This window comes from Anastrepha ludens, chromosome 2, assembly GCF_028408465.1.
Source record: "Anastrepha ludens isolate Willacy chromosome 2, idAnaLude1.1, whole genome shotgun sequence".
Taxonomy (NCBI): Eukaryota; Metazoa; Arthropoda; class Insecta; order Diptera; family Tephritidae; genus Anastrepha; species Anastrepha ludens.
The window spans coordinates 80,281,863-80,309,855 of record NC_071498.1 but is presented as its reverse complement, the minus strand read 5'-3'; the positions used below and the strand labels follow the sequence as shown (position 1 = coordinate 80,309,855).

The following is a 27,993-nucleotide window of genomic DNA, read 5'->3' as shown; positions in this document are numbered from 1 at the left end:
TTGTTTTGGGCTAACTTTTTCCATTTTCTAAATTGAAACTCAAAACAAAAAACAATAATTTTTGCACATGATGATATTTTCAAACAAAATTTATTAATTCCTTAAATAAAATGGAATTGTCGCGTTAATTATTTGGCCTTCTACTGTTTGTTTACGCTATCGATATCAAAGGCTGTCTATAGGCCTCTTTTATTCGCCATTTCCCCGCTCCCTATCTCTATGCTCGATTAACTTGACGAAAAATTTGCATGCGAAAGCAACAACAAAGTTATCGAGTAAGAGTATATCTATTGCTCACTATGCCGCACTGTCTTACCAGCACATGTAATTTAAGGCAGCTCTCTTCCCGCGTTGCCGACATAGTTATGCTCATTTGCTTCATCTATTCGCCACTTGCTAAGTCTTGGCGATAAAAAGAGGCCTTATATCTCTGTCGATGGTTTCATTCCTCTACACACGAATATATGTATATACTCATGCGCTTGTACTCACCATTTCGTGAAACGTCCAGTTCCACTAAGTTCTCAAAATTCTGGATGTCTGGAGGTAATCGGACTATCTCATTATCACTTAGGCCCAATTTTCGTAAACGATGAAGTCTGAAGAAATTCTGTAATCGAAAATGGAAATAAAATTAGGAAATTCAAAAACGGGAAATTATAATCATTTATTTATTGTCAATAATATGGAAAAAATGAAAAATATAATCATTTAATTAATGCCAATAATATCGTTAACTAATATACAATAATATATGTGTAAATTCTTCACTGCTAAAATAACCTTTACTAACATGAATTTCCATTAACAACCACGAAATAAATGGCATGTACGATGATGACATGATTTTCTAAGCACAGCTTTGCTACTTTCACCATTTTACTACCACACAGTAATGCATGGCAGATGAATACAATGCCAAATCCATCCTTTTAAATTTTTTCTCTAATTCAGCGTTGCACTATGTATTATCATTGATATTCCCAATCATAAATTTCCAATTCGTTGTCATTCGTAGCCAAATGCAAAACAAAAAAGAAAAAGCAAAGCTAACAACAAAAATAACAATAACATTAACATTTGAAAGCCACCATGAAGTTGTGATCAATTTTTTGCCAGGCTTTCTTTTCATGTAGCTCATACAATTTTCCTGTACCCAATGTCTGTCTGTTTTGGCCTACCTAGACGCTAAGCTGGAGCAGCGAATTTGACTTTTGAGGTTTATTCATCTGGTTGCCTTGTTGCCGCGATCAATTTGTTATGAAAATCACGTTTTCCATTTACTGCAATAAATTCATTTTTTGGCAGCACATAAATTGAAGCAAATATAAAGTCACAATTCCTCGCCATTACTTGTAAGTACTTTCCAAAGTGAATGGCGGTTACCTTTTTCTGGAGCATCCAAAGCCATTCTAACTTTGTTTCGTTTTAAAAAAGAAAGAAAGGGCAACCGACGAATAGCAATTAAAGCATGATGTTTTCTTTTTTTATCCAACATATTCCGATTGCGAGATATCTAAATTCAATGATAAATCAACAAACAAAGTTTACGGAAAACACAAGTTTCACGACTTATCCTTTTTTTTGTAATAATATACGAGCGTTCTTCATCACCAAGCAACAACAAAAAAGAAAAACTAACTGAAATAAAAAGAGTCGGTCATGACTTATAACCCATAACCTTAGACGACACTGTAGTATGTAAGATATTAAGTACAAAAGCAGAAAAGCATGTTAGTTAGCTATATATAGGGTGGGCCATGTAAAATTTGCTTTTTGGCTATAAAAAAAAAACTAATCAATATGTTTTCAAACTTTTTTTTTTATTTTGAAGATTGAACATTGTCATTTATGAATGAAACATAATATCGTTCAAATGACTGCCACGACTGGTTTTACGGTAGGCCATTCGATCAACCCAATATTTTTAAGCACATTTTCGATTGTTTGCGCTCCAATTTTTAAGCACATTTTCGAGTGTTTGGGCTCCAATTTCATGAATGGCAACTTCGATTTCGTGTTTTAAAGCATCAATCGTCTCTGGATGGTTCGCATAGCAGTTGTCCTTAACGGCTCCCCACAAAAAATAGTCCATCGGGTTTAAATCACAGCTCCGAGGCGACCAACTGATATCGGAATTTCGGCTGATTATTCGATTTTTAAAAACGGTGGCCAAAAGTTCGAGTGTAACTTTGGCAGTGTGACAAGTTGCACCGTCCTGTTGAAACCAAATGACATCCATGTCAACCTCTTCAATTTTTGGAAACAACTCGTTGAGCATGTCACGGTAATGCTCGCCATTTACTGTAACCGCGGCTCCTCGCTCATTTTCGAAAAAAATGGCCCGATGATGCCGCCAGACCAAAAACCGCACCAAACAGTGACTCGTTGTGGATGCATTTGCTTCTCTACAGTAACGTGTGGATTTTCTGAGCCCCAAATCCGACAATTTTGCTTATTGACGTAGTCGCCGATGTGAAAATCAGAAAAGAAGAAGAAGACTCACCACTTTGGAAATAGGTTTTCAATATTTCCCAATTTTGTTCAAGCGTATAGCGTCCCATTTCGTAAATGTCAAACCTTTAAGTAAATTATGAACACATTAGACATGTCATTTGTGTTACCATTCTCAAAAAAATAGGTGGTTCAAAAAGTAAACGCTATATGGCCCACCCTATTTATGTCCAAGAATACGCTACTGGTATTTGCAAAACTTTACCTATAAGTATTATCACAATTAATATACAAATAACAAAAAAAGGGTGTGGTATTAGCGCTAATTATTATTTTTATTGTACACTCAAAATAATCGTTGCATTTTATGCTTATATATGTACATATATGTACGGCCATCTTTCGCTGATTGTTTGGCCGAGCTTCTTTACCAATTTCTAGTGTGCCTCTTAATGTTGTTCCCTTAACGGAGGGGCCTACAGTTTTAAGCCTATTGCGATCGACAGAAGTTTTTCATGGCAAATATACAGCCATGGAGAGATAAATAGCACAAATGTGCACCTTATATGTTAAGTTAAGTTTTTAGTACGAACTCTGCTTTGATCAAATAAATTTGTTTGTTATTTGTTGTTATTACCATTATTAAGCTTACATTTATGCGATGAATTTACCGTTTCTTTCGATGGAATCTTTTGCGTTCTATTTTATTAATGCTTATTGCTGTTTTGAAGTGGACACAAAAATAGCACATTTTAACTTGTGCAGCGGAGAGTAAAACTTTAATATTGCTTCAGCGATTTTTAGTATAATTTTTTGTTTCTTATATAAAATTTTAAAGTAATTACTAAAAATGAGACGTGGAAAACATTGCACGCCGGAGAAAAGACCTCTTATATACCATATGAGTCAAAACGGAAAAAGCTATGCAGAAATAGCTGAAATGATGGTGTGCTCTCGGAAAATGGTTTATAATGCTCTTAATTTAGTTAGAAATATTCATCCTATCTAAGCAAAAAAACGGAGAGAAAACCAAAGCCGCGAAAAACTGATGTTAATGTGGATACAGCTATAATACGCAAGAACAAAGCAGATCCTTTTAAGTCGACACGACAAATAACGCTTGAAATTAACCAAGAATCTGGTCTAAAGGTGTCCAGAAGCATGTAGGAAGGCGACTTAACAAAGCCCAGCTGTTTGGCCGCATAAACAGAAAAAAACCACTCCTCTCAAAAAGACATATCAAATAAATACCGACTTACCTTCGCAAAAGCCCACAAAGACAAATCTATTCAGTTTTGGGAAAAACGTACTTTGGACCTACGAAACCAAAATAAATAGATTGGGAGAACTATTGTACGTCATCCAAAAAATCAAGCGCTAAATCCTAGGTTCACAAAAAAGAAGGTTTTGGTTTCATGGTTTGTGGAGCTTTTTCCTGGCATGGTTTTGGGCCGATTGTATCTGGATATACTCCAGAATAAAATGGAGCCATTTGTGTTTGTTGAGTTTATGCCATTATATTGGACATTTATGCATTTATAATGCCTTGACAGCAGAAAATTTACAGTTCGACGTCGCAGCATACTTTCCGTTGTTTCAACTAATTTTTCCAAGGTTATTGGAACCAAGATTTGTAAATATCAATTGCAAAATATGCATCCATACCACTGCAACTGAACTGATATCACCTAAAGTTAATAAAAAAATAATAATAAATAAATATATTTTGAGCAAAGCACAATTCGTTTTTCCCCCATTTTTATTTCATGTTTGAAACTTACGTCGTATTGGAAAATGAAGACGAAAACTCAAATAGTCAGCTGAGAAATAGTATATAACTTGACTATTTGGCCATCGGGATTTTAATGTCCGCAACTTTATATTGCAGTGTGAACTGAGAAGTCGGCTCCCGAAATAAATTATGTCTTAGACAAAGAAATGCTCTTGTACTTCCTAGAGAAAATAGAGGAAGCCAGAGGTAGAGCAAACCAGCAAGCCAACTGCATAATGCGCCAACTATCAGTCGCGTGCGATGCTGCAATGCCTCGTAAATGCCGAGAAGATGGGAGAACACCTAATTATTGGTGCAATGACGACATCGCGCAATTCAGAAGCGAATGCCAAAAACTGCGGAGAAAGCATCAACGTAGAAGAAATAGGCCAGAGGGGGAACAACACTTAATTTTTTGCAATTGAACAATACATACATTCAAAATTTTTTCTTTTAAATTTAGTGTTTTGTGTTACCTCTGTCGGCTCCCAGTCAATGCAAAAATTCGGTTTGGCGTAGAGCTGATTAAATTATTTAACAAATCTGAGCTGAGTTCGTACACATTGCTGAATTGACGCCCATTTTCGTAAACACTACTTCCCAAGACACCACAGAAGTTTTCTATAGGGCTACAATTTAGGATGATACACAAGTAAAGATATTTACTGGCTCTCAAACCACGTATTTTTTGCCCTCGATGCGTGTAGCATCAGGTGCTTTCCTTAAAAACCGTACAAATTTTTGCTGCAAAAGATTTGCAAAGCCGTAGTGTTTATCCGACAGGTAATGGGTGTCAAATTCAGTTGTCCATCGTAACAGAACGCTCTCCAAGCCAATTAGCTATCTAGCTCTGATCGCACTACATTAAATTTTGACAGGTCGAGCCCGTAACAGTGTAACAATCTGGTCCATCCAAATGATACATTTTTTTCTTCTGAAAAAATACAATACTTTCACCAGTTGTCTACCAAACACGATTTTCTCGTCAATTTAGTCCATTTTAGGTTAGAAGAAACATTTAGAACCTTGGATGTTACTGGAAGATTGAATTTTTTCTTAATTTGAGTTCAGAACCAAAGCTTATGTTCAGTTTCTTCATTTTGTATTTGTCCTTTTCGGCGGTTCGTCAGTTTGGTATTGGCGTTCGTAGCTTTCTTTACGCCTCGTTTTTTCAAGAGAATTTCGAAAAACATTTTCAGAGATCTTCGTATTCTGTATGCAAGGCCATTCTAAATGAACTGGCTAAACGGTGCATCGCTAACGCCATCTAGGCCCCGGACACAGAGACATTTCTGGAAATTAACCGCGGACGAGCTGACAAGTAAGGAAACTGATCTTAAACCAGTCAACTCAAGCCGGTATGTGGGCAGAGTCGATCTATATCGCGCAGCCAAACAAGAGATGACCGAAGGAGCCTATTTGTGAGGTAACTAGACAAGTATATCCTAGAAGGAATAAGCACAGAGCTAGATCCCTCATCAATCTAGACCGGTCTTCTATTGGTACGAAGGTTGGCAAAATACCTTGCGTCGGCAAGACCTTTACTGTTTATTCTAATGAAAAAGAACGTTACGGGAAAAACAAAATATATCGCGGATTATTCCGCTCTTGGTGATAAAAGATAGTTTTTGTTCGTGGATTATTTCATCGAATGATGCGAAATGGTTAAACGAGTGTCTCAACTGAAAGTAAGAACATGCAAATGTGCATTTATTTTCAGTTCTTTCAAATGATGTCGTTGTTCCGCCGAATTGTCGCCTCAGTTTGCAACCGAAATAAACAAAATGCCACCAAAAATATAACACCACTAATCATATACACAGTAACGTCCCGACTAAACGTCCCAGAACTGAAATTTTAAAATGAACTTAAATTAAACTTAATTTAACCGAATGACAAATCAGATGGATAATCTCGTGGACTTCGCACCAACTACAAGCGCTTCTCAAATTTAAGTGACTCCAGTGATTCAAGATACAAGTAAATCGGGAGGTATACAATTACAAAATATTGGCTTGCATAGGTAGCAAGAACTTGAAACAGCAACAATGTGTTTAGATGCAAATACATGTGTATGTATGTATGTATAGACTGTAAATTGGTAGATCAGTAAATTTTGCCGGATTCGATTGATTTTTAGTATGTTATAGAAACATGATTAAGATTGCTTAAATACCAAAACATCAAAAACTGAATTTATACATATAATGGTCACGTGATTTTGCTTCTAATCGATATGTACATACATATATGTTGATATTAATATATAACTCGCTGTGCAAGTACAAGTAAATTCACCGGCCGGCTTATGACGCCAAACACCTCCAGCCTATTCTTATTAACAAATCTCGCAACAGCAAAGAGGAGAGTAGACAAAAATACACACATACCACAGTGCATGCAGCAGGTTACGCTAAAGTCACACTGCGCCTAGTTTGTAGTAATTTAACCACATACATATAGAGAAGTTTATTCAAACTGGAGTAGCCAACCAGCTCAACAGTTAACAATTTTTGCTATTGTATCTATTTTTAACCGGCGAACAGAAATTCATAGCAGCAAGTTGCTGAACTTCTCTCAGCCCCATCAGACAGACAGGTTGTCGATTGACGGGTAAAATGGAAGCGTGGTTATGGCGGAGACAATAGAGTGGTGTTGTACTAAAGCTATGAAAAGCCATAAATGATTTAAGCCAAGAATTTACTGATTACACACTACAGCCAGAAGGGGGACGGACAATCCATGTTGGCTCCTCTCTGACAATAACTGCACTCACTGCTAACAATAAATACATCTGTGGCCACGATTGCTGTTGTAGTTGCTATTTGTAACCGTAGTTGGATTGCAGTTCGACAACATTTAAAAGGCGAAACAGGGCGAGTGTACGTTGATATGTGGGCTTGAGTCATGCCCACTGGAGTTTTTATTTTATTTTATTTTTGTCTGAATAGAATGGCAAAGAGCGACTAAAATGACGCTAAACTGATGGAAATTGTGTGCGGGTTTCAGCAAAAATAAAAAGGCGCGACAAATAGGGTTGGTATTTAATCATATTGAAAATAAAAGAGGGGAGGGCCAGTTACCTTTATTTAATTTAAAAGCTATTCGGACGACTGCTTTTCTAAATAGAAATAATAGAAATTACAATTGACTTAATTTTATAATTCATCAATACTTTTCGGGGAACGACGAAATATAGGTACACAAACATTTTAATTACGTTACCAAAGTCAAAAGAGTTAGGAACAAACGCCAGTTTATATGTATGAAGAGTTTGAATTCAGTGCAGCATTTTTCTACAAGTTATTGTAGTTTTTAGTAAATCTGCTTCACTCTTACTTCGCTATATATGTACATATTATAGATCTAACACCGGAGACATTTAATTATTGGGATACTTTCACACTTTCCATCCTCAATGATACAAACTTATTTGATGTAAATATGGGTATTCTGGTAACAAATCGCTGGTATGTTACTTTGGACTAAAATATCCTAAATGTAATAAAGGGTATTTCAAAAGACGCGCTCAGATGTGGTTTTTAAATTAAATGTGTTAAAATTTTAAATTCTTTCATGTTTCACTATTTGTATTCAAAATACGACTCTTAACAATTATGAGCCCACCTACAGGTAAACTCCGCCAAGCAGTCAATTAATGAATTGAAGTTGGCTAATTGTTGAGAACGTCGGGACATCGGTGTTGAAGGTTGCTTAGCAACAGTTTACAGTACAGCAGCACTATTCTCAAGAGAACATCCAGTTTTTGGTTTGCGCGTTGTTTTATTGTGTAAAATTTTCTACTGGGCAAAAAACGGTACCGTCTAGGAATTATTCACTACTGACATCTAGGCGTCACTTTTGAAAGGCTATTGATAAACTGCATCGGATAAATATGAGAGTAAAAACTTGGATTATTTTCGCCACAGCGCGCAAACTACAAAACTAAAAAAGGCGGCATCGAATTCAATTGCTAGTTTTCACCCTAATTTTGTTGTTGTGGAACAAATAGCACAGGTCTGCAAAAAAATGGGTTCGGAATTTTCTATAAAAGTGTAGTGTCATTTCCGAAGTAATTTTTTGCGTAGAATCCGAATCCGGGGTTTAAATTGCTCTATCACGTCAGGATTTTGAGATATCCTAACCTAAAAGTGCAAAAAACGCTGTTTTTGCCCATTTTTGAGGTTATGTAGCTACGAAGATTTTGCTCTTCATAAAAAAGTAGACGTGGTATTTTAAATTATAAGCCTTCTTCTTTTAAATGCCGTTGAGTTTGCTCAAATATCTTAATTTTTCACTGAGATATCGCATTTTGAAGTCTCCATGTTTGTTGGGGTGGGTCTTCCATTTTTTTGACCTCGGATTCGGATTCTACGCAAAAAATTACTTCGAAAATGACCCTACAATTTCCTAGAACAAAACGTTGTTGACCTGTGTAATCATTGCCGAACAGATTCACGAACCGTCACATATTGCTAACGAACTAAATATCCACTATAAAACTGGTTTAAGCAGTTTAAAAAGAGTATAGGCAGCAAAGAAGTTCGATGAGTAAATACCATATGAATTAAAAGTGAAAAATGCAGTGGACCGAGTGTCCGTCTGCTAAACTCTTCTAAAAAGCAGGGAAATCGAAGCATTTTCAAAGCGAATGCTTAGTGGTGCTAAAAAGTAAATCACAATAACAATAACGCTGATAATAGGATCTCAAATGCTACCAGTGCCAAATGCTGAGGGTCTGCTGAAATTGCAAAGAAGTCGTAGAGAAAATTGTTCAACTTTCAAATCCTTTTATCTTACCCGAATATTTTAAAGGATAAATAAAAAACGGTTCTTAATATTTAACAATAATTTTGTAAAATCTATCAGTAAGGATACGGTTATCCACTCCAGATTTGAGTTTGGCCTGTACCATGAGCATAAACAATATAATTCTAAATGAAAACTAGTTTATTGTTCAAGCAAATCTCAATGAGGTGCTAAGTTTATTATGAGCCCTGGCATTGCCCAAGATAGGTATTCGTTGGGATTAACGAAACTTCAAGACGATTTATTTCTTCTTACAGAAACAGATTTTGTATATCTGAATTACCTCTGATAGAATTATCTATGATGGTACAATCTATCCAACAACCAATTGTACATTCTACCTTTCTCGATCTCTAAACAACCTCTTCGCATATATTGTTCTATACATATATATTTATATATTTTGAGGTGTTTTTGTTTTATTGTTCTTCTGGAAGTATGCTCGTATTTTTGTTTACTACGTTCGTTTTTAAATGAGTAGAAAATATGAATAGACAAGTGAAACGATTTTTTAGACAATATTTTTAGGCACCGTTTGTTCGCAAACTTTTGCTCCCTAGTGTATACACCTTTAAAGCCGCTTTTTGAAGGGCATCGAATAAACACAATTTTAAAGTGAATCACTGCGAGCGTGTAATGATCCCAAATAGCTCTCACTCGTGCAACTGGCCATGAACAACAAACACACGCACTAAGCTAAACCACCATAAGAATTGACGTCCAACACCATGCCACTACTGGTGTTGCCACTGCCAACATCCAAAATCGTTTTACTCATCACAATTTATCCACGACGACGACGTTGCATACGAATGGGAGGACATAAAAAGCAGTGCAGTGTTGCGTAGAAATATTTCCAACAAAAGGCGTGATTACAACGCGAGCATAGATAAATGCATATGTTGCATATGTGTATATGTGTATATGTATATGTACATGTGTGCTTGCCTACCTAGTCGTTCCTTATTTACTCTCTCGCCAGTACTAACTCGCTCAGTAGGCGTACAACTGCGAATATACTTTTATGTAGATGCATAAATATGAGAGTAGATCCCTGCAGGGAAAATTTGCACCACAGAGTCAAATTTTGGTTCGACAATTGCGATAGATTTTTACGCGTGTGCGAGAGATCTACAGTTTTATGTCGACATGAAGGACAGGTGGTATTTATCACAATGTCAAACCGGTAACTCCGACATGCAGATTTATGTGTTTGCATTCCCATGCCAGCCGGTTCTACGTACCAGAATGACTGTTATTATTGTTTTTTTTTTTCGAGCTAAGGCTGCGACTTTAGTAAACCTTTTTAGTGCGGTAAATTTCACCTTTCGTCTATCGCCACTGGAGCAACTCTCCGTAGCTAAGGTCCTCCAAACTGTACTCTTTCGTTCAGAGCTGGCATGGAGCCTAGTCCTGGACCCCAAATTTTCTGCTGCGTTTGCCAAAGAAGGCTTCACCCGAACTCAACTTCGATTAAACACAACGTGCAACATGTGCCATCTTAAGATCAGTTCCGACCTTAAGACACATAGGGTGGGGACCATACGGTTTATGACTACTGTTGTTCTTACCACCTGGCGTCCTTAGCCTCTACCTCAAGCAACGCGTCGGTGACTGCCATAAGAACCCAATTGGAATTACAACGCTTCCTGGGAGCTCACCAGAGCAGCATAACTCCCACTCTACCTTCACAAATTTCTTTATCGGACTCCAACCACCAGCCGCATTACTCTATTAAACTCAATTAAACTTTAACTTCGGCCTTGCCATATACATATATATATATAGTTCTATATAATATATCAGGGTGAACGATATGAAGTGTTAGCTATTCAAAACACCATAACTTTTTGTGTGAAATTATTTTTTATTGATTTCAAAGTCAAAATTGTTCAAAAATGATTACAATTTAAACATATATTCACTTTAGCTCGATATGAGCACCTTTTGCCTTGACTATAGCCTTCAAACGGTCAAAAAAAGAGTTTCATGCTGCACTAATGTGATCTTGAGGTATTTTGGCCCATTCTCGTATAATCGCTTTATTCAGCGCTTCCATACTGGCATATTTTTTAGTCCTCACCTTGCTCTCCAAAAGGGGCCAGATGGAATAGTCCATCGGATTTGCGTCTGGCGAATTCGAAAGCCATTGTGTGGACGAAATAAAGTGTGGAACATGATTTTTTAACCATTCTTGATTCACACGAGCTTTATGAGAGGGTGCCGAGTACCGTTGGAACGTCCATGGTCTACGACCGAAATGTTTGCGTGTCCACGGCTCTAAAGCAGTTTCTAAAACATTTTCCCGATAATAAGTCGCATTCACTTTGACACCCGGCTCGATAAAAACGATTTGAGAGCGTCAATCAGCGGTCACTGCGGCCCAAACCATAACTTGCGATGGGAAATCGCTTCGAGTGGCCATACGTAGGCTCAAATTCTCGTATGAGCGTTCGGTCAAGTAAACACGATCGTTTTGAGTGTTTATAAACTGCTCAATTGGGAAATTTTTTTCATCGGAAAACACAGTGTTAGGAAATTCGCCACGTTCGTGCAAGCGCAACAACTCCTTTGCTCTTTCGCACCGAACTTTTTTTTTTGCTGGGGTGAAAGATCGTGTGATTTTTGGAACTTGTAAGCCTTGACCTTGAGCTCATTTTTCGATATGCGACGAATGCTGTCTTGCGATATTTTCAGTTCTTTGGCCATTTTTCTTCCACTTCGACGTGGATTTCGTTCAAGTCGAGCCTTCACTTTCCGAACCATTTCTGGCGTTGTTGCGGTTTTTTTTGGACCACCTCCATAGCGTTTTGCAATGCTACCAGTATCATTGTAATGTTTTATAGTGCGATACACAAACATTTTATTCACTTTGAGGTGACTGAGCTCACGAACAAAGGCTGGTTGTGATTTACCAGCCAAATATAACGCAATCACACTATTACGTTTCAATTCAACAAAACTGAGGCGCAAATGCTTTTGATGGGTTATAAACAATATATTGAACTGTCATTAGAACAATTTTGTCGTTGATGTCATGAGCTGTTTTACAGATAGGTACAAGCAGTGTGAAATTGGTAACACTTCATATCGTTCACCCTGTATATAGTTATATATGAGAATATACCGCGCACAACACCAGCGACCTATTCACGTGCGTCCTTAAACTCACTCATCTAACACTCCTCTTCCGCTGGTGCCTTCTCGCCGAAACGGCATGTTTCTTGGGCCTCTTGTTCGATGAGGTTGACGATGAGGACCGGTGACTACACCGTACTGACAGGGCTTACGGAACTGCTACAACAACAACAACCACAATTGTGCAAACAGTAATCACGATTTTACGAATATTTCGATTACTTGTGAAACAATTTTTTCGGCATGGATTTTATAGAACATGTCTGGATAACCAGAGTTAACAATATTTGAATGATCTCACTGCGCGTCACAGGACTTTGTAAACTGCTACAATAATAACTTCGTTACGCTAATTACATTTCTTTGTATTTGCCCCAAGTGCTACCGATTTGAGGACCCTGTTGCGGTTTGGACTTTAGTGGCAAGAAGGAGAGCAAACTGTCGAAGGTGACTTCCAGGATTTTGAGGTTGTTTACAGTCGGTATTGGTGTATCATCGACTTTATCTTCCGCTGCAGTTTGAACTTCTTCGTCCAGGTCGTGAATATGGCCACTTTGAATTTTGTGGGAGAAAATTAGAGATTCCTAGCAATGAAGAAGTGAGAAAGGCTGGAGAGATAGTCATTCGCATCGATGTCGTTGCCGGACGTTATTATCAGACAATCATCAGCGAATGAGATTAGTAAAACTCCCCCTGGTGTTTGATGAAGCTTCGAGAAGTAGAAGATCAAAAGCAAGGGTGAAAGGACATCACCCCGCAACACTCCCTGCTTTATCATCCTCTGTTTTGAGTTCTAATCTCGAAATATTGCGCCGAATCTCGACCACAGGTAGTTTACGTACCACTTTTTCAGTCTCGGTGGTAGGGTTATCTAGTAGCGTGGAAAAGCGAATATGGCTAATCATATTTATGTACATAGTTATATAGCAGTCGAAGTTTATCTTCGGTGTCTTGCACTTTCGACCCTCTTCTGAATCGTTATATCAGAATCATCATATTATTACGAGAATGGAGTAGTTTGTTTAATGAACGGTCGTAAATTGATTTTGTGATATATATTTATTCACATAATTATAAAATATGTACATAGAAATACTTTTAATCGCACTGCTACAGAGGGCAAAAAATTAATTTATGACAATGCGAAGCACTGGTGAACGCCGCACTGCTGGACCTGGTGAAATGGAGGAAGGTTAAAATCGTGCGAAAAAGAAATATTTTTGAATGAGATTACTTGAAAGTAACCGAAAATTTTTCTTTTGCGATTTCTTTAATTCAAGATGCTAGAACTAATAAAGTCGGTGTCGGATAATTTTTCCCCACGATGAATATTGAAAAGTCATTCCCATAAAGTATAAGTCCAGCTTACACTGGTATGACTTTGACATCTGAATTTGTTTTTTGACATCAATTGGGCATACATACATACATACAGTGCTGGACTTAAGTATAGGCACAAACCGCTTTATAAAAAGAACTGCAGTTTTATTTGTATTCAGAAAAACGATATATTTATTTTGTAGGTATATTATAGGTGTAGAGTTTATACATTAAAAAATAGATATGAAAACTAAATACATTTTCTTTGGAAATATAGTTCAAAAATAAAAAAATTAAAATTAATTCGATATTTTACTGGACAAAAGTATAGGCACAACTACTTGCATAATTTTTTGTGCGCGTCTGTTTCAGTATCTGTTTCAATTATCTGGCAACACTTTTATATTCAGCACATTCCTATGTGTACCGTTATTATTTTTTATTGATTCAAACAAGCGAAAAGTTGATAACATTTTTGTAAATAATTATTTTGTTTGTAAACTCTTTATAATGAGCCCAAAAAAAACTGAAACAACAGTATCGGAGCGTAAAATCATTTTACACTTGCATAGCCAAGGAAAATCGTTTGCAGAGATCGGTGAATTAATAGATCGTAGTCGTTTTACCATACGGACCATTGTAAATCGCTTCAAAGGTGAAACAAACTTTGAAAATGCAAGTCGCTGTGGTCGTCCGCGCAAATTAACAGAGAGAGAACGTGCTCAGGTCATACGAAAAGTGAAACGTGATCCAAAAATTACATCTTCACAGGTTGCTGCAGAGGTAAAGGCAGAAATTGGCAAAGATGTGCACTTTAAAACTGTACAAAGAGTGTTGCATGAGGCTGGTTATAACTCTCGTGTGGCTAGACGAAAGCCCTTGACATCTGCCATCAATCAGAAGAAGCGATTGGAGTATGCCAAAGAGTTTGAAAACAAGCCAAGCGATTTCTGGGATCAGGTATTGTTTTCTGATGAAAGCAAGTTCAACATTTTCCGGCCTGATGGACACACAAGGGTATGGCGAAAACGTAACACTGCAATGGAATCTCGAAATCTTTTGCCAACGGTTAAGTATGGTGGTGGGGGATGTTGGTATGGGGCTGTATGTCTTCTGCGGGTGTGGGAGAGCTCGTTTTCATTAATGAGATTATGGACAAGACAGTTTACTTAAACATCTTAAAGGAAAATGTGAAGAAAAGCGCTGAAAAACTGAACTTACCCGGGTCGTTCACATTTCAACATGACAACGACCCGAAGCATACAGCCCATGACGTCAAGATGTGGCTCGCTTATAACGTTTCACACGTCTTACCACACCCTCCGCAGTCACCAGACTTAAATCCGATAGAACATTTGTGGGAGGAATTGGAGAGAAGAATTCGAAAACGCACAATTTCAAATAAGGTTGAGCTAAAAGCAGCTTTAATGGAAGAGTGGCTTAATATTGGCGAAAATATAACAAAAAAACTTGTCCACTCAATGCCAAATAGACTTAAGGCCGTCATAAAACAGAAAGGGTTACCAACAAAATATTAAATTAAAATTTCAACGCATTTTGGTTATCGTTTAAGTAGTTGTGCCTATACTTTTGTCCAGTAAAATATCGAATTAATTTTAATTTTTTTATTTTTAAACCATATTTGCAAAGAAAATGTATTTAGTTTTCATATCTATTTTTTAATGTATAAACTCTACACCTATAATATACCTACAAAATAAATATATCGTTTTTCTGAATACAAATAAAACTGCAGTTCTTTTTATAAAGCGGATTGTGCCTATACTTAAGTCCAGCACTGTATATTTAAGAGATCAAAGAAGGCTAAAAGATCAAAATTTAATATCGAAGAGACTCCTATTCAACAGCTTAAAATTTTTGTTTTGAATCTTCAAAACATATTACAAACCATTCGATAATTTTTAAAATAAGCAACAAATGCACGTACAATATAATATTTATCGGTATGTAAAAGTGTAAACAGTGTAGCAAATAAATACAACATTAGCTATCTATGTAAATCTTTTAATATACATTTTTCCACTTAGCTACGCCTAAAAACTTGTGATTCTGAGACCGGTTTTCGCTATTATAATATATATTATTAAAACACAATACAATTAGTGTGCACACAAAATAGTCGCTCATAGTTCCAACAATAAACCTAATAGCATACAGTACGTTGCAAAAATGTTCGTTTAAACTTTTTTTCAGTTTCCTATACGGCTGCCGTACCAAAATGGGTTGATGTATGACTATCATTTGGAAGACGTAGGTTCAAAATATAGCTAAATTCATTGCCCTCACTCTTGTTAACTTTTTAGGTATACAAGTTGTGGCAATTACGTTAAATTCTGAGAATTTGTCAACAAAAAACATACATTCAATATAAGAAAATACAAAGTATTTTTAGTAGACCTTCATAACAGTGCTGCTCCAACTATACACAACAATGCGAATCTGTCTCCCACGATTAAAAGCACCCTTGGCAATGCTCCGGCGTTAAGGGGTTATACGCAGTTATGAAGCAAATAAAAGACGGGTTGTCAAGGATTTATCCTGAAGAAACTTCAGAATATTTTAATTTGAAAATTTTTGGCGGTTATAAAAGCATCCTTCAAGAACGTAACAAAATTTTTTATTTATGAAAATGTTGATTATAGAGCGCGCTGCAGGCGATTTCTGGAACCTCCTTTAAAAAAAAACGATTTACGGTGTACATCGTAACTCAGGATTGGATTATCTGAAATCAAAAAACCAAACAAATTTTGTTAATATATTAGATTATCTAGTAATTAATCGTTCGGCTAATCAAAATAGTGAATTTTCACAAAATGGCAGCTTTTAAAAGAAATGATTTCGATTTTTACGTTAAAATTTGGCCGTAAATTGATTATAAAATGAAAAATAAGTATCAGATTTACAAAAGGAACGATTAATTACTAGAAAATGTATCTTTAAAGATTGAGTTAAAACGGTTGACCGATCAAACAAGCCGTTTTCGAGATATCGTGTACACCGACTTGAAAAATGCCGTTTTGAAAAAAACACGTTTAAAGTTTCATTACCTACCTTAAAACGTGCCGAGGCATCTCTACATATTTAGGTATAACTCCGAAAGTATTGCTTAGATCTACTTCAAATTTCGTGCGTATACTTTTGAATGTACATTACAAAAATGCAATAAAAAAATCGATTTTTTTGAAATACGTTCAGCACTACGGCTACAGCTTCCATCTGTACACCAACATTATAAGTATATTTGAGGTGTAACTATGTCTTGTAGAATAATACACTCGCAGGGGACGATATCAGGACTAAAAAATAGGTAAATTGGTTCGATGGCGTTAGAACGCCGAAAAACTCATACATAATACAAGAGAAATTGGTCGACTTGTTGTTGTGGTGCAAGATCCAAGTTTTCTCAGCGAGTTCCAGCCACACACTGTATATAAGTGAACGCAACCACTCCAGGACATCAACATAGAACAGTCCAGTCAATGTCTATCTAAAAGGAATATATTCCCGAGGAATGCTTCTGCGGATATCGTAAACAACAAATAAAATTGCCTTTAGCCGCGACTTTGACATTCTAGCTTTCATTAACCACTCCGCAACCATTTGATCCAACTACTGATTCCGAGTTTTAACGTAATTGCCACACCTCGTACAGTTGTGTATCTACATACGAGTATGTATAAGTGTGTAGATATCATATCTATATCCAGTAGGCTGCAACAAACGATCGTTAAGTAAACAAAGTTATTATACTCTACTGCACTAACGCTTGCAAATATAAAGTGCATACAGACTTTTAAAGGTGAAATATTTTGTTTATGCTTTTCCTAAATATTTTTGAACGTATTTGACTTATTCACTTGTAAAATATTTCTTTTTTCTTTTGTGGCCCACTGTATTTATTATAGAAAAATTGTGCAGTTGTTTTTGTAGCAAACTAGTTTGAAAACCCGAAGACCATTAATAAGATTAATAAAATAAATATGTACACCTATTCGAATATCTCACGCTACACACAACAACATACACTTGTTTGTGTATTACTACGCTGTCGTGCGTCGTTTTGCCGTCTATTCGTTGTTAGTACTCAATGGCAGTGAATAGTTAGTTGAATATTTGTTAAGTAACGCCATACAATGATGTCACTATCTGATTAGGAGTGTACAAAAAAAGTAAACATTCGATACGTCTAAGAGGCTGCAATGTTCGTGTGTGCAATTAATATTTTTCCACCAATATTTATTTATGGTGAACAACTAGCGTAGATATAATTGCGTAATAAAATCCATGGAGTTGCCTCCTGTTGTTCTTAATCCAAAGCTTTCATTTTCGCATGTTCACAAGCGAATTCTGACTAACATAGATGCAAATATAAGGTGACGCAAAATTACTCACTCTATCGGAAGATTTATAATTTTTGCAAATGGCGTCGTACTTCAATCATATTTGACACTTGTGACCTGGACAGCTGCAGAATACAAACAGACAACCGATGGAACGCATGAAGATCCAAATAAATATTTCTAGCACTCAAAATTATTTTTTATTCAGTAAAACAGTTATTAAAAACAAAATTGGATTATTACTTTTGCGCCACCTTGTATAAAGGTTGGGTCATCGGCTAGTTCTGTTTTTAGAAACGATATAAGAAGATTACCGCTCTGTTAGAAAGAATAAACCTTTCGATTACTTGTGCCATGTAACTTTTCTCAAATAGTTGCCGGAGCTGGTCCTGGCTTTCATTCCATTCCATCTTACAAACACAATTTTCAAAGACTGTTAACAGATTGTGGCTCTGTCGCACTGATAGCTGCTCACACGAGATTCGTCTTAAGGGTCTGAATCAGATCTGGATTATATTCAGCACATCAATCGATAACTGCGTTTGAGCCTCTTCAAACCTACACACTATTATATGTTATCAAAATTGAATGATCTATAAAACTGCAAACATAGAATTATTCCAAAAATTCGGAAAAAAAGTTTTAAATTTCGGTGAAAAAACGTTCAATTTTTTAAATTTCGTACAAAGGGTGAATCTTTAAGTGATATGGATTTTATTGCAGTATGAAAAAAAATCAGTATTGTTGCAGTTGCAGTATTTTATAAAAAAATATCATAAAAATTAATAAAGAACAAGTAAAACATGCTAAATTCGGCCGGACTGAGCTTTATATACCCGCGCACATTTTAGTAAAATTTAATTTGGGCTGTCTGTTAATTTATGGAATCAAACTAACTCATACACATTGTGAGTTACAGCTTGTAACATCGCACCGCAAATTAGTCCTAAAATACCAAACAGTTAGTATGACTCAATAATATTGAAGTGGGTAACAATGCATTCACCAAGCTTGGCTGAGTTTCATTAAGACGTTATGCATTGAACGAACGAAGGCTTATACTCATTTTAAAATAAAAATTGATTTGTGTCGTATTTCTGTTTCTGAATTCATTATTTGTGTTAAATTTTAGTATTTTCCTTCGTTTATAACAGATATCACGTTTTTTTTGTTTATATTTTAAAAATTACTGGTATACCTATGGCAGATGGACGTAGTTATTGGCCGATTTGGCTTATTTTGTCTATTAACATACGTTGGACAAAGAGTAATAAATGCACCAAATTTTATTGAAATATAAGTACATTCTGTCAAAAAAATATCGGGATTTGTTCATTTAAAAAGCGCGCGTTACACAATGAAAATGCCGACAAAGTCAAGCAAATGGTGGTGGAAAATCATCATTTAAGTTTGAGGGAGGTAGCTCGTGACCTTAGTGTGTCTAACGATTCAATTCGCAACATTTTACACCATCAATTGGGCATGAGACGCGTGGCTGCTCGACTCGTTCCAAGAGAGTTGAATTTCTTAGAAAAAATGCATCGGAATTCAGCGCATCATAACAGGTGATGAGACGTGGGTATACAATAATGAGTTTGACATGCAAACCAGTCAACAAGCGGCTGAATGGCGCTATCCACATGAGCCGAAACACAAAAAACCACGTCAAAGTCGGTCGAAAGTGAAAGTCATGCTACTCGTTTTCTTTGATTATCATGGTGTTGTGCACTCGGAATTCATTCCAAATGGTTCTATAGTAAATAAAGACTATTTGGAAGTTATGCGACGTTTGAGAGAGAATGTGCGTAGGAAACAGCCCAATTTGTGGAAAGAAAACTCATGGATCTTGCACCATGATAACGCACCGTCTCACAAGGCTCATATTTTAAACACTGTTTTGGCCAAAAACTCAACATATATCATCGAACAACCACCGCATCCACCGGATTTACCCCCTGTCACTTTTTTCTTTTCCCAAAATTTAAATTGCCACTCCGCGGACGCCGCTTTGACTCGATAGAGGCCATTAAGGAGAATTCGCTGAAGGAGCTGAAGAAAATCTCTTCAAACGCGTTTAACAGGTGCTTTGATGATTGAACTAATCGTTGGCATATGTGTATTGCTTCAAATGCAGCCTATTTTGAAGGTGGCAAAATAAATTTTGACGATTAAACAATTATTTTGCGTTTTATTGAACAATTCCCGATACTTTTTTGACAGAATGTATAATAATTTTTGCTCGGGCTACCATGCGAACGCAAGGCGAACAGTCTGACATCGCGAAACTCTCATCACTCTCAGTATTAATTTTTAATATTTTTTTAATATCGTCCATCCTTTAACAAAAACCGTATAACAAACAGTCTCAAATTTTTTTCGGATTTAGAATTTTGGACTTTTATAGCCCTTTGAATTTTAGTATCACAAAGTGAAAGTTTTAAGTGACTGAAAAATGCCATTGATTTTTAACAATTGTTTTGAGTTCATGTGTCCCAACTTTTCTTCCATAAAAAGGGAAGCTTCGAATTTTTTATATGAAGGAAAAAGCCTAGCCGATCGGCCACCGTATGCATATACTTATATATATATATTTGTGTATAGGAACTAAACGTGCTAGAACTCGTTTAGTTAAAATTTGTATTGATTTAAGAAATATTTAAACTTCAATACAATAAATAATTTTGTTGATGGGCAAACATATATAAGTCTATGTACATATTTCAATAAATAAGAAGAGGAGAGCGTTCGCCAACCAGGCGTGGGAATTTACTAAATAAATTTGAAAGATAAAGTCATTCACACCAGCAGCAACCAGAGATAACCAAATTTAGTAGCTCTCTCCAAGGAAGCGGTGCAATACTAAGAAGCATTTTCGGACACAGATGACAACTTGCTAGGTGAAAAGGTAACAGATACAATGAACTCTAAATTTCGCATTGATATCCGTAACTAAGGGCGCATTGGCAATCACGCATAACTTACCATTACCACTATTTGTCGCTTTTTTAATTTTCTTAGTGTGTACTAATTTCTTGACTACGCTGAATCAACTGCGCAAGCGATCTAACTGATGAGTCTTCTTCCTAAAATCATTGAAATAATATGTATTATTAACCACCAGGGCCCAAAAAAATTATTTTTTTCCAACGAAATAAAACATGACAATGTCACTTTCTTTTCCATACTACCATCTTGGACCGGCAGAAATAAATGGAAAAATAAGAGTTCGGAGCTTCCCGCAGGTAATTGTAAAAAAATTTATGCTATTTGATGGTTCCCACTGCGCCATCCAAGTATTAGCTTTTACAGCAAAAATAAAAGAAAGCGGCAAACACTTACATACATTTTTTCTGTGCACCAGTTCGTCTTTTATAGAGAAAACATGAAGACGAAATCAAAACAAAGTAAAAATAACATTTATTTATGAGTACGAGACTAACAACGCTATTCAAGCTGAACATAGTGTCGGGCGGAATCGATGCTTACAGTAGCAAATTACACAATTCTCAAAGAGATCGGAAATACCGGAATCTTAAAAGTATCGGGGTCTCAAATACACTAATACCGCATACCTTTGACACTTCCCAGCACTAATACTTATATATACAGGTTCGGAAAAACCTTTTCTAGTGTTGTCCATGACAACCTTTTGTAATTATAGTTCACAAATATTATATGAAGCTCAGTAAATATTCTGATTGTGATGTTCCTCAAATATAATATTTTTCTGGTGTTACATTTCTAATAACTTTCCATAATATTTATTTATTTATTTCAACTTAAACTAAACTTTTTATAATACAGATTCTACGAATCCATGAAGCAAGTTTTTTTTTTTAACTGACAAATCAATCTCGACATTTTTCAAGCATCTATTGAACTCGAAGGCTCTGATAATAGAAGCATTACGAGCACACAGAGTGCCACACAAATTTTTAAACGGGACGCACTGTGGTTGATATGTTTGATGGCAATGCACCGTCTCACACAGATCATTTTGGCGACTATTTCACCATCGTGGCACAAAACAAGATTGTTGGAATTAAAACTGTCATGTCGCAACATAATGGAGCCAATTTACATATGTACGTACATCATTTCTAGATTTTCTAGATCAGTTCATATGATTTTTTCTACTTACAGCCTCAAGTGCTAGTATTCAAAGCACTATGATGAGATTGCACACACTACATGCCAACACTGTATGTATGTATGCTTCGATGTTAATGCAAAAAGGTGGGTTTACGCTATGAACATGTTATTTTATGGGACAAGAAACACTGAATGCTAACCTACCTCAACGTTTTTCGTAATCATACTTTCCTTCAGGCGACAAGTGCATTCGAGTGTTGTTCTATTAAATGCAGTTGCTCTTGTTGGAAAATATATAAAATTTGCATTAGAAAGCTATAAAAAATAATTTAAATGAGAGTCAGCGATTGTTAGAGTAAAAAAAAATTTAGGAGAGTTGTGCCCCTTTAATGGGGAAATAAAGTTATAGCCAGAGCTGTAAGTCATACGTATTTGAAACATAAATACAAACTACGTATAATACTTTCACGAAAAGATATTTAAATTCAAAATACGTCAGCAGAGTAAAACAATGCAACAGCAGATAATAACAGAAACATGTTTTCACTTGCAAAAAGTGCGACAGGAGCTATGTAAGTGGCACTGCAACGGAAGGCGACGAAATATGTTAACAATTTATGGCTTTGCTTAGACAAGGCAACTATGTCCGGACTTTGTCATTTAACGACTATCGAGCTGACTAAAAATAGAAACGTGCCAATATACACAAAAAATTTCAGAGAAGCAGATAAAACTGTTATTTGGTCCAAACACCGGCTTACTTAAGTGTTATTCACATGCGTTTATGGGGGGAGGAGAATACCCACAATTGACCCAACCAAGAACAGTTATTTCAACGATCTAACTCTTCTTGAGTCGAATAACCTCACTATTTGTTACTGCCACTATTTGCCACTGAAGCACCACCTAGCAGTTGGATTGCTTTGTCCAGAATATTTATCTCAAACTGTGTGGTAACTTCTTGCTCACACCATAAAGCGCCAACTACGGCCGCGCACAGAGCTAGTACTCCAAGGGTCTCCAGAAGCTCCACGCAGTAACAAACTAATTTCCATTTTGATTTTCCAACCATCTCAGCTGTTGCTGTTATTGTAGAAATTTATCCGGCCGCCGTCGTCAATCTCATGTAACGGTAGGCCTAAAAACTTGCTGTTTCAACGGTGTGGGTAAAAAGGGAGCTGGGTGTTATATTATTTTCCTTTACTTTTTAATCTCTACGAGTATATATCGTCTTATTCCAACAAGGAGGAAATAAACGTTCCCCAACAGTCTGTTCTAATATATCGGAACGGTATTTCCCAAAAATTTATGGGAACAAAGAAACATATAAAAAAACACGTCAAAGAAGAAAGTGCTGTTAGGGCACGACAACGACGAAAGTAGCAACCAAATTGAAAAACGAAAGTTAATTAGGGCATTGCGAAAAGCAACTAATTAGAGCATTTCTATTTAAGGTAATGATAATTACTTCCCATTTTTGGGGTTTTCCGTTCCTAACGAAAATCTGAATATGATGAAGAGTTAATTTAATTTCAATACCCACAAAAAATGCTTTAATATGCACTAGCTTTCCCACCTCTAAACTGCTTAATGATACATTTAGACCCGTGTATTTACATAGTACAGTGAAAGCTCCATATAACGAACCCTGAAAAAATCAAAAAACTCAATATAACAAAATGTTGAATCTCCTCAAAAAGCATCATTGATGCAAAATTACTAAAATAGTCCAAATACTGAAGAACATAATTGGAATATATTGACGGTGAGAGTCCCGTTAGCAAAGGCTTTTACATAATGCCGTGTAATGCGTTGAGTACGCATTATGAGTCTTGTTTTCATTGTTATCAAAATGAAGTATCCAAGAAAACACAACTCGGTTTGCCTACGTGGCAAAACTGCAATCAAAAAGTTCCAAACATTTTCGAGGGCAAGCATTCTACGACGCCTCAAATATCTCGGGTTTTCACATCAGCAGAAAAATCTATAAATTGCTTTATTTAAAATGAGCGTAAACAAACTAAAATAACAAACTATTTTTGGACCAATGTTTTTCTGGAAATAAAAAAATATCGAACCTATACTTTTTCTATCGTGGTATAACTGGTATAACTTTCACTGTACTATGTAAATACAACTATAAATCTACCGAAGTATTTGCCATAACTTCGTTATATCGAGGTTTCACTGTATATATGGATGAATATGTACATATGAACAAAGTACGAGTTCAAACAAACACACTATTTTCACAAAGTAATCCACTTCTTAATAATCAAATTTTAATTGGCGACTTCCGCCAAAGTGCATGGCCGCTGCCATTGTGTTGCGAAGAAAAATTCTTTGGAAATGTAGCTATGGAAAACAGAATAAAGGTAGTTATAAAAGTAGAGTACATAATTTGTAAATGTTGAAACTAAGAAGCTGAGCCAAGTCACATTGCATTGCTAACCATGTCTTAACAGAGAAGAAAAACTGTAATTTTTCTCCAAAATAGACATACATGCATAAGCAAATATTAAATGGGTTTCATATCGTGGTATTAGCATTTATGTCGAGTATACTCCTCATGAAATGATGGCATATTTTGTTTAGTGCCGAGTATAGTGGACATTAACAGAAAGAAATTCGAACGTTACTTATTTTAGTATTTGAGTAAACAAAACTTTAAATTTATAAGCACATTTAAAGAACGTTTTAGAATATATTTCGACTGTAATCGAATAAACTTTATTAAATCATTAAATTTAAATCGCTTACAGTTTGAAGGCGGACGATTTCGTAGAGTGTACTCGTCATCGGCAAAAATAAACAAGCACACCCCACCCGAGCAGATCTTCAAAAAAAAAAAACGCTTAAAGGGTTAACGGCTTCTTAACTTTCAGCGATCAACGCCCAATATCGTATAAATTAAGGGGTTACAAGGGTTTCGTCGGGTAAAAAAAGGCCTTTTTTCAATATATTTTTTTTTTCTATGTAAAAAATTATTTATTTAGTTCAAACTTTTTTCTGTCTTATAGATATTGTACATATTTAAAGAATAATTTCTGAAATTTAAAAAAAAAAAATTAAAACGCCTCCATTGTGACGTCATATTCGATGACTCCTCGAAAAAAAGGTGCGTCCGCGTTATCAGCATAACTCAGGCTCATCAAAAATGAAAAAACAAAAATATGTGCTTTAGTTAAGACCATAAACTCTTGCTTGAACGAAGGAAAGAAAAAAAAATGGAATTTTGGCAGACATTTTTGCAAAAAAATTAAAATTTCGGTCAAATTTGCTTGACATTTTGTTTTTTTTTAAATAGTTGTAATTGAAAAAAAAAAAAAAAAAAAATCCTTCGTTCAAGCTCGAGTAAATTGTATTTCGAACACCTGTGTAAAATTTCATTAAAATCGGTTGACTAGTTTTCGAGAACATTTGACAACCGACTTTGAAAACACGGTTCCGTGAAAAATGCGTTTAAAGTTTTGAATAACAATAAAAGTGGCTTGGAGCGCACACATTCCAAAGGTTGTATCTCCGAATTTATTATTCGAATCGACTTAAAAATTTTTGGATAATATTCCTGAGAAGTTGTAGAAATTAATAAGAAAAAAAAAATAAATCGATTTTTTGAACCAACGAAACCCATGTAACCCCTTAAGAACAATACCAGCAACTCCAGATTCTTTTTTAGATTTTCTAAACATACAAAATTACATTATGATAATTATTTTCAGGTATTAAATATTTTCATACGACCAGAGATTATACATATGTACATATGTATATACTTTTAGCAATTTTGTAAAAAGTACTAATAAACAGCTAAATAATGAATTAACTAAAAAAGGGCTTATGATTTTTATGCGATCAGAAACAGAATTTTTTAATATTCCCATTTGGCTAATCTTCATCAAATTTTTGTTGCTAACTCCATTTGGCTTTTGAGAGAGGTAAATATTGTTCCCTACTGTATGCAGTCATACCTTTGGCAAATCTCGAATATGATTCGCATCTAAGAATAGCTCCTCCAATGTACGTGAATAACGAAGAATTTCCTCTGGAACACTGGGCAGTGAACAATGCCGCTTGTCAACGAATTCAACTTGGCGATTACAGCCCTTGAATATTGGAATGCACTTGAACATGACGACGGTTTACGACATAAGTTGCGACAAAATTACTTGAAAATTATTTAGTACCGTATTCCTGACCCGATTGTATTTTTTCCACATACAACTAACTTTATTTTGCAAACACTTTCACCTCTTACCAATTGGTTCTTTGCATAAAAAAAAATTCTGATTTGTTACGAGATGCATATGTATGTATATACGAAGACGGAAAATTAAATTACACGAAAGCACTTTTAAACTTAAACTTTAAAGTAACGCGCGAGGTGTTTTACGGATAGTCGTAAATATATTTGTTTGGCGTTTTCGTGGACAAGTTGCCGAGTTTTTCTAGTGAAATGCATATGTTGAATTTTTTTATCTGAAAAAAAATAAAAAAATAAAATTGTTTAATATTAATATTTAACTATAGACGAAATTATAAAATTTCAAGCGAAAAATTTAGTTGTATTTATTATAAGAAATATAGAGTAATGGGAAAATTATTGTCAACTGCAGTTTTCGATTCAAGGTATTTCTAAGTTTGGATAAACACCACGACCAGATATATGTATTTATGTACACATTTGTTGCTTCGAATAGCAGTTATTTGTAAAATAAAATGTATACAAAATACCTACAACAAAACGATGCACAACAATTTCACTATTAAATGCGAATACAGAAATAGAACGATAAGAAACCACTGTAGACTAAATAACGAGAAACGAACAGAAAAATAATTATAAAGCAGATAAAAAGCTGCGAACCAAGAAAGACGTGCATGAAGCATATTAATATCTGTTTCAATAAACTTATGTATGTAGGTATATAGGAACATACATATAATGGAAATATAACCATTCAAAAACCATACAAAAGTTAAATATGCTATTAAATATTTTACGGTATCGGCGACACACCCAAATTGTTCTGAACATGACGCTTTACTTCGTTCATAAAAATTGTCTTTTTCTAAAATGATGTGGCTGTGGATTATGAACTTCGCGTAACTACAGTAAGGTTGGTTCTAGCAAAAAGCTTTAACAAATATTTAAAGTATATGAGTACTAACCGCATCGCGTCGCACGACATACGTATTCGATTCCAACACGTCCGCTTGTTTTAACGCTACCACTAGTGGATGGGTGAAGACGCACACTCGACAAGCGCTACTCCAAGGCAGCGGGACAGCAACAACACTTTTGCACTTGACCAGTTTTGCTTTTCTCCTTGCGTTACGGCCTTTTTCTTATTCTACTTTACTTTTGTTATCTTTTGTACTGTTTCGGTTTTCGCTGTTGCTGCTACCACTGCTACCGTCACCACAGCCACCACCTAATCCGATTTTCCGTAGCGTAGATATGCACTTTTCTCAGAATATTGCGTTTTCTTCACTTTTCATGGCATTTGATTAATTTTACACATCCACTATATTTTCCAACTTGAAAGGAGCAGAAACAATTTTCAAAATTACTGCAGAAAACATAAAACAGAAGCGCGCCGTTGGAATTTCTAACTTTTTTATGCGTCAGTAAAAAATTACAACAAAAAGACCCACCCAAACGACATGCGAAACGGAACTCAACTAAATAAATTAACTCATTTTTCAATTCCTCTTTCAACCATTGCTTTCGTCAAAACTTAATGAACCCAGGGTTGTAACCAAAATGTATATTCACAACCTAATGTGACTCTCTTTAAAGAGGCATATAATGTCAAAGATGTACACAAATGAATAAATATGGCCACATTTTTTTCAATTTGGCGTTGTAACACGTTTCTCATGCCATAAATTCTGTCATTTATTTTATGAGACCTACATTTAGCAGTCTCTATTTGTATTGCCTACTGAAATCTAGCAACAACCAAAAGATATGAGTAACGCTTTTGTCTAAAATGATAAAATACAAGAGTGTGCCACCTCAAGGCCGTGACATCAGAATATAAA

General features: G+C 35.6%; 1 protein-coding gene across 11 annotated transcripts in view; it reads right to left on the bottom strand.

Annotated features, from left to right (window-relative positions):
• Positions 1-27,620, bottom strand: part of LOC128871949 (protein lap4) — a 239,552-nt gene extending 211,932 nt beyond the window's left edge. For 10 of the 11 annotated variants that reach the window (XM_054114140.1, XM_054114144.1, XM_054114148.1 and 7 more), the window contains exons 1-3: positions 27,118-27,620; positions 25,917-26,424; positions 493-610 (exon numbers count right to left, since the gene is read on the bottom strand). In XM_054114140.1, the coding sequence (XP_053970115.1) occupies positions 493-610; positions 25,917-26,078 (280 nt within the window). In that variant the 5' untranslated portion in view covers positions 26,079-26,424; positions 27,118-27,620. The other variant, XM_054114142.1, reaches the window with a different exon arrangement.
• Positions 27,621-27,993: the final 373 nt, after the last annotated feature.